The following is an 8,577-nucleotide window of genomic DNA, read 5'->3' as shown; positions in this document are numbered from 1 at the left end:
AGCATTTATATACCCAGTACACCTGTAACTCCCATTTCTATTATCTTTCATCAAATGGAATGAATGTTGAGATGACGTGTATATTTTCTTTTTTAGATATTGATATCTTTAGAGACGTAAGTAAAATTTTTGAGTATAACTAATAATCTTCTCCCCATCTTGTACACACGAAAATAATAAATTATATTGGAGCTTTAGCTTTGCAATTCTTTACATGAGAACTATTTCCAAAAATCGTGTTTAAACAGATAGAATATATTTTCGCATCTCTGAAAGAATTGCGTCGATATGAACACGATATCGGAAAAAACAAAAAATACAAAATCTCATTGTAGATCCCCATTCGTGCTTTCCATAAATTTTACAATAACAACTGGGCCAGAAATCATTTAATACACTATTTTATCATACCAAAACTATATATTTAACATGGGTTTCAATAAGTCGTCTAGTAAAAAAGAAAAAACATAATATTTGTTCTCAAGATATTCTCCTCCTTCAATGACAAAGTATCATCAAAAAGAAAAATTCAATTTTGTCTCGAATTATATACTCCAATACGATAAGAATACACATATATCATTTTTTGAAAACAGAGAAATTACATTTATAAAAATCTTGCCATAAACATTTTTTTTTGAATGTCAAATCCTATGTTACTAAATATACATTATCCTGTAAAAATATTCAAGAGCACGCATACTAAAAGTATGCTATACAAATGTCTATAATTGAGGTAATATTGTAATAAACTTCACTTTGGACAGAAGCATAAAAAGATTAGTTAAAGCACAAAAATATTTTTTAAGCAAATTTTTTCATACGCAAATTAACAAAATCGTCGAAATTATTTCAAAATTACACGTAATATAATTGTCTTACTTTGTTGGTCCAGTTGTGTTTTAAAAAGGTGAAAGGCAATCGTTTTGTCGTGTGATAATCTGATGAAATGATACTAGATTCGCACAAATGCGGATGATAGTGATGGACTTATGTGTATACCTTAACTTAAGAGTTTGTTTTATTTTCATAATGTTAAGGCTCATGTTTATTTTTTCTTGTTCTTGTTAGCCTGATTTTTGTATTTAGCTGCAGCTGCTAATTTAGCATTCTTCTTCTTAGGTTCGTCATCTTCATCGTCTTCATCTTCAGGATCCTACAAGAAATATAAAATGTAATCATATGCAATTTATTTATTTTAAACAAGATAATTGATAATACTTCCATATTTAATAATAATCAAACATATTACATAAGGAACTAAATGAGAATGAGAATATATATACATATATAAAATTCATTTACATCTATCAGTTTAAAGAAAATATATATGAAATTTTATTACGTTTTATAATCAAATTAAAATTTCAAAATCACAATATATTATCCTAACTTTGACTTTTAAAGATACGAATTACATTTATCGATATAAATATTAACAAATGATATTATTTGATGTTCTAGGATCCAATAAAAAATTATAATACATTACTTTGCAAAAATGGAAAAAAAGGAAGCGTGATTAGTAAGAAATAAAAGCAACTCTTTGCAAAATAAGATTTATTTTACAAAAATAAAACATGAAACATGAATGAGAATACAAGGGATACATTTATGATTTTTTTATAAGTGGTTCACGTCCATCTTTTTTCTCCTTAAAGATTATAATACCTCAAAGGTATTTTAAAAGATAAAGTTTGAAGTAAAATAAAAAATGTTCTTAATGCAATATTAATATTTTTTAGACATACTATGGCGCAATGTCGATTTTTATCTTAATATTCTATTTGTCTATATGTTCACGACCGTACTCATTCAACGCCGTTTTTTTTATCTCCTGATAAAAGTTTTCGTTTCTTTCGCGGTGCCTGAAATGGATATTTATTAAATATAATTTCATATGTTCTACAGCAACATAGAAAGTAAAGATAAACTAAAGATACTATCATGAGGTGCAAACTCTCCTATAGTAAATTATTTATATATGTGTACAAACTTATAATATAAACTATGTCATAACATTTTTGCAGACGTATTCTGCATTCAAAAATTTACCATATTTTTATAGAGAAGCATAAGAAATGTACCTCTGTACAACGTATTCATAACCGACAGGTCGCGATTTCAAATCCCGCATCCCATATATATATAGAAAAATTCGTAATCTGTACTGACATAGCGGAAGTCGCAGAGGAAATTTTCAGATCTATGTGATCTCTTTGGTCGTATTTATATTCGATTCTTATATTTAAGATTGTCTTAAGGTCTTAAGATATCATGAACTAATCAGAAGCCAGTATTCATAGTCAATTCTTATTAAAGACTGCCTTATTTAAGTCCTATTAAGTCTTATTTAAGACTGCTTAAATACAATCTTAAGATGTCATGAACCAATCAGAGAGCCGCATTTGCATCTTAAGACATTACTTAAGATGAGCTTGAAATAAGAACGGGCTATGATTACCTCCTTTTGAATAGGTTCAAACATTCACGGCTGCGTTCAGGAATTATGCCCAGATAACTCTAAGCTATAGGTTACGTTACGTATATTATAGCAAAAATGGACACTAGAGTTATCTAGGTGTAATTCCTGAACACAGCCCAGGGGAACTGATATGGTTTTGTCACCCATCTCCTCTATTACCACTACCACTACCACTACTACTACTACTACTACTACTACTACTATTATAGAGAAGCATTCTACACACATAAATCGATATTGATAAATTAAATACAGCATTATCCTCTTTTATCCTCACTCATAAGATTTGTAGCAAAAATTTACTAAATTTATTATAATAAAATTTACTAGATATAGATAGAATATATATTTTCAACTATATATATGGATATATATGTATATAGTTGAAAATATACATATAATAATTCATACCTTCTCATCATCCTCATCATCAAGATCTTCCTCCACTTCATCATCCATATCCACAAATTCTTCAATGTGGCCACCTATAATAAGAAAAAAATTTTAATATTTCTTGATTTTTAATAAGAAAAAAAAAATATTTGAATAAGTTTATAAAATGTCACGTATAAAACAATGCTATGTTGTAAATAAATAATTAATTAAAATAAAACAAATAATAAATATTTTATTATGTAATATTTGTGCAAGTTGTGTATTTTTTATCATTTCTCATAATATACAAAAAAGTTATTTTATAATTTTTAAAGAGAGTAAAATCGTGTAACATATTAAATAAACTAAAGTATTACTTTATAATTAAACATATGTTGATATTTTCATATATAGATAGATATGTGTATATATAGTGTATAAAATGTATTTTATATTTCAAAATGTTTATGTGTATAATTCAAAAAGGACTAGCATGTGTGTGTATCACATATACATATTCAAGAGCAAAAGCGGATAAAAAATACGTAATATAATATATATATGTATATTTTTAACATAGAACAGAATCTATTTTTATTAAAATTATTTTTTTTTATGTTTTTTAAGAAGACATTCGATTTTAGTTTTATCCGATTTTAATCTATATTATATTTTATTTTTGCTTGATATACTTTGATAAACTTTTATAAATATTACAAAATAAAAAAATATCAACTTTTTATTAATAATTCAAGAAATAGTCGTTAAAGTTTAGTAATAATGTGTATTTTTAAGATGAGTTTGTTAGAAAATGTCTATGTGATGTACATAATATTTTATCATACAAGCATTTAAGATCGTTTAAGGCATTGATTTCTATAGGTTTGTGATAATATTTTATATTGAATTGTATACGAGTAGCACATACAATATTTAATAACCATCTGAAATAAAACACAAGGATATTGAATACAACTCTAAGTATTAGAACAGTCGCTTGTCAAGCAAAACATCAGAGTTCAATTCTCATTCTGTATATGTGACAATAAGAATTTGTAATAGAAAAATATTTCACTGTATATAAAAGAAATATAATATCCAAAACATGAACTTAATCTCAAGATAATGACAAACGCAATTTTTCAGATGTAGTTATAAATTTACTAAGTAAAATTACTTAGTTTTTGATGTAGAGATACATACCAAGAAGATTGTGTCCTACTATATGAACCGGTCCACTGCCCTTAACCAACGTGAACGTGACTGGAGGATCTGGGAAACTGAGATCGAGAATAATCTGCGCCGTTTTTCCCATCTCCAACAAGGCAATTGGAGTTTTGATAGGTCCTTTTAATCCCATTGCTTCAACCTGCAAGACGTTAAGCTCTCCAGGTTTAGCCTCCGGTCCCAGAAGAGCCTAAAAAGTTTACGATAAACGTTATACAAGAAATTATTTATATAAATGTAGAATAAATAATAAAATATAATAATGTTAGATAATAAAAATTATTTTGGTTATTAATTCTTACAGATATTTCAGATTTTATACAAAATTCAAACTCAATATTATAACAATACAGTCAATAATTCTTATAAACAAAAGACTAGGAAAGTTATATATTTAAATTTCTTATAATTTTTTGTACTATTTTTAGGTATGTTCTTTATTCCTGCACTATCTGAACTGGTGCACACGGTGCAATAAGTTGAAAAACAAATATACGTTTGTTTCGCTTTAATTTATTGCACTGAGCCAGTTCAGACAGTATAGGAATAAAGAACAGACTCATTAAATGCATTTTATCTCAAATATTTTTTTCATACGTTTAGAAAGTTTGATCAATTTCTACCTTTCTAGGTTAGAAAACAGCTTGTCTCCGAAAAAACAATTATACGCAAATATTATTATATTGTATAAAAAGAAGAATAAACAGAAAAGAGATAAAAAAAATGCTTTTGTAATATTCAAATTCAATGATAAGGACAAAGCGCACACATATAACAGAGGAAATTATTAAGGTAATGTAATAAAAAATTATATTTGTTATTAAAAACTTTTAAAAAGTTAAAAAATAATGTTACGATAAAACCACGTAATGTATCACATATAATTTCTATAAAACTACTCGAGATGAGCATGTTCATTAATATCTACTTTGTTATATTAACTTTGTGTGCCGCAATATTTCGATAACCAGTACACTATAAAGTTCTATTAATTTAATTCGCATATTGTGATTCATGAGAAGAATTTTGATTCCTCATTCAATCGAATCAAATCAAGCTTAACACAAACTAAATTTCCGTTAAAATCTTTATCTCGCGACATATAATAGAGCCCTGTCTTATCTAATACAAAGTGGGGGGAAGGGCGAAGCCGTTGTGAAAAAATGGCGCCAAGCATCAAACTTTCCCGGTACCTATTCATCAGAGATGAGTTGGTAATTATAACGGAAAAATTAATCAATCATTGTTACAACGCCACGAGCACGACTTTGTAAAAAAGTGCCTTCTTATCTGGTTCAAGGGACTCGTGACAATCATTGAATGATTCAGACATAGAGGAACGTTTGCGAGCCTAAGAAAAGCAAAAAAATCCGAGCAATGTGACCGACTGTCACTCAGGTTATCTCTCTCGATTGAAGAATTGACCGAGATCACTAGAAATTGGTGATTGAGTTTTACGCGCGAAATGTTAATTGGCGACGGTGACGAGGAGCGCTACAAAGAAAAAAATCGAGATATTCCTAAATGATGCTAGCTAAACAACGATTGAAAATGCGGTATGCGGAAACACGCGGCATGATACAAGAAACGACGAGTGCGATGGAAACTGCACGCCCCACCACGAATGAAGGAAGGCGCCCGAAAGATGCACGCTTGTGAAGACAACGACAATGTTACGATAGCGTGGTGGCTCTACTCGACACAACGGGGGAACCGCAGGCGGAGAAAAGCCCGCTAGACACAGAGCGACGGGCGACGTCCCTGTTGTCATCCCGTCGGTTGCCCGAACGTGGCACACTCACCATTTTTATAATGAGCTTCTGATCAGCGCCGATGTCTTGGGCTGCGCCGTCCGAATCATCGTTCTTGTGCTCCGGGTCCCATACCTCGCTTGCATTCGGTCCCTCTAGGGTGATTCCTGAACACAAAAGACACCAAGTCGTATTCGTAGCGAGAAAACGGCACCGGCCGGTGACCTAGCACGACGGCTCCGGAGATTACAACAAGAGTCGGGAGCTGCCGTATCGCAATGGCCGAAAGCCCAACCGGCGTCTCCGGCCAGTGCATCCCCTTCGCGCTTAAATGGCCGACGGTACGTAAGTATCCGCGTGCGTCGCGAAATAGCAAAGTCACAGCGACCGTGGCACCGTGGCCGTTCATATTTACCGTATAGATATTCCTCTGCCATGGCGATCGGTCTGCTATTAACGGATTCTCGTGACGCGTGGATGTACCCGTGAGGACGGTGCAGTGGACGTGTGTGCCGTGCGCGGTGATGGAGTAGAGCCGAGAGTGTGAGAGGCGTGAGAGCGAAACGCCGCGCGCGCAACGGTTATTGTGTTACTGCGCGAGGGCAGGGAAGTAGGGTCTGGCTGGTAAGGAACGGTTGCCGCCGCACGTGCCGGTCGTCGTACGAGCGCGTAGTAAAATGAGTTTCACTTAGCTGGCCTTGCGCGCCAGGACTACGTTCCGCGCGTTGATTGGTCGGTCGTGGCGCCGTCCGGTGTTGCCGTTGCCTGCCGTTGCCACCTCCACCGTCGCCACTCGCCGCCAAACGGCCATAAAGCGTCTTACTCCCAATTCCCGAATCTTTCCAAATTCTTTCAAAGTTTGAAGCCTTATTTTTGAGTATCGCATACGAAAATACTAGAGAAATCTATTATATACTATGGTATTTTTGTACATTTTCCTGTGCGATATTTTCAACAATACGACTCTTTTAAGGTCTATCTTCCGATAAACTATATGTGATAATTTATCTAATTAATGGATAAACACAAGAATAAAAGAGTAAGAACAAAGAGAATAAGAGACTAAGCTCAAGTTTATTGAAAGGTAGAACAACCCAATCTTATAACTATAGCGATCATGTAACCTTTTTCCTAAAATGTAGCGTGAAAAATTTTAATTTTTATCATGGAAGGTAGTAATGAAAAAATTTTCCATTTTTCATGTTTTCCTATTGCCTGTGTTTTTCAAGTGTGTCTCAAGCTTAAATTTATAAAAAAGTTCCTAAAAAATTTTGAAAAAATTTATGTGAATCCAAAATATTAAAAGAAAAAATTTTCCCCTTTTTTCTTTTTTCTATAAATCGATTAATTTCGAAATAAAAAAACATTTTTTACAAAAATAAGTTTTTACAAAATTACAAAAAAATTCGGTATTATTATGAAAAATCATCTCATACCAATTAAAAGAAACCATCTTAAAATTAAAAGATTATATTTTTAAATATTTTTTTCGTTAATTTTTTCCGATAATGTTTTATCAAACTACAGCGCTTTAAAATAAAACAAAAATATTGAAAAATACTAGTTTTTATATAATTTAAGAACAAAATATTGTAACAACAAAACTGAAAAATAAATTAATAGCTCAATCTTTTTAAAATGCACTTTTGAAAGCTTCTCTATGGTTTTATTTTCTGATATATGAGAAAATCGTTTCTGAATTTATGGACGGTAATGCATATCGATGTATTATTCGAAGTACAAAATACTTAGCTACTTTACATTGTTCAACTAGATTGAAAGATTAATGAATATCAAGTATTAAGCCAATTATGTCAATTATATATGTATATAACACCGCGTGATGTAGAATTCTTCTCAAAGAAAACATTGATTTTCACATGAAATTCGATCTAAAGAATTTGCAGTTGTTACGCAATTATATCATAACGCTATAATATTCTTTAGCGAGTTGATTCTATTATTACTACGTAATAATTTTACACGGATATAAATAAGTAAAGTCGGTTCTCTCTCTAAGTAATGATCAACAGTTTGAAAATTATAAGTCTGTTTACAGCTTAACTAAAGTACATGTTATATATTATGTATTGGAGACTGAGGATTGTAAATTAAAGAATAGCTGCGTTCAGCAGAACACAACAGTTTTATAATCGTTTTATGATTGTCTGCTGAGATAGTATCATTCCTCTCTAGAGTAAAAATACTGCAATTTAATCAAAAGCGAAGAAAACTTCCAACAGTTGCAAAATAAATGTTTTGCTAAACACAGCCATTAGAATTCGATCAGATAATTTTATAATTTTAATCCATATCATTCTGATTGGCTGGATTTTAATTTTTAATTTGCAATCCTCAATTTCCAATGCGTAATGCCAGTGTCACACTTCGGATTGCGAACGCGGATCGGATTGGGATTGCGGATCGTCGGATTTGGATTCTTCGTTCACACTACGGACCATGGTACGGACTACGGATTCAATTTGCAACATATGCTGTATCGCAAATGTCGTGTCGTCGACGTTTGCTGTGTACATTCTCTCTCTTGATAAAACGGTTTTAAAAGTTGCGTCCCGAAATTTGGAACCCATTGTATGAGTTATGATGAGCACAGGTAACCTAACCACACAAACGATGCTTATTCATCTATCATAAATGGGTCACGTGACCAAACTCGATGTTTTATTGGCTTGGATTACGATTACGGATCGCAAAAATAGAGAGCCGTCTATTCTGTAA

The 8,577-nt window shown here is 31.8% G+C and overlaps 1 protein-coding gene across 2 annotated transcripts; it reads right to left on the bottom strand.

The window, feature by feature from the left end:
• Positions 1-852: 852 nt before the first annotated feature.
• On the bottom strand, positions 853-6,524 carry LOC108766394 (nucleoplasmin-like protein). Of its 2 annotated transcripts, none has more exons than XM_018515660.1 (5): positions 6,254-6,523; positions 5,890-6,005; positions 4,064-4,277; positions 2,897-2,970; positions 853-1,156 (listed from the first exon to the last, which is right to left on the bottom strand). In XM_018515660.1, the coding sequence occupies exons 1-5, from the start codon at positions 6,273-6,275 to the stop codon at positions 1,049-1,051; spliced, it is 534 nt and encodes a 177-aa protein (XP_018371162.1). In that variant the 5' UTR covers positions 6,276-6,523; the 3' UTR covers positions 853-1,048. The 2 variants fall into 2 exon arrangements, with proteins under 2 accessions (XP_018371162.1, XP_018371171.1); XM_018515669.1 differs by lacking the exon at positions 853-1,156 and adding an exon at positions 1,710-1,868 and having other exon boundaries at positions 6,254-6,524.
• Between the last annotated feature and the right edge of the window lie 2,053 nt (positions 6,525-8,577).

Source organism: Trachymyrmex cornetzi, unplaced genomic scaffold (genome assembly GCF_001594075.2).
Source record: "Trachymyrmex cornetzi isolate Tcor2-1 unplaced genomic scaffold, Tcor1.1 scaffold118, whole genome shotgun sequence".
In the NCBI taxonomy this organism is placed as follows: Eukaryota; Metazoa; Arthropoda; class Insecta; order Hymenoptera; family Formicidae; genus Trachymyrmex; species Trachymyrmex cornetzi.
This window is presented reverse-complemented; position numbering and strand designations above follow the sequence as displayed.

What these genes read in the sequence shown, in the direction of transcription:
- LOC108766394 (XM_018515660.1), bottom strand. Translation starts at nt 6,275, where the DNA reads ATGGCAGAGGAATATCTATACG. An exon ending in GGCAGAGGAATATCTATACG is followed by an intron (nt 6,006 to 6,253) that starts GTAAATATGAAC and finishes TTTTGTGTTCAG; the next exon opens with GAATCACCCTAGAGGGACCG. An exon ending in ATGATGAGGATGATGAGAAG is followed by an intron (nt 1,157 to 2,896) that starts GTATGAATTATT and finishes TATTTCTTGTAG; the next exon opens with GATCCTGAAGATGAAGACGA.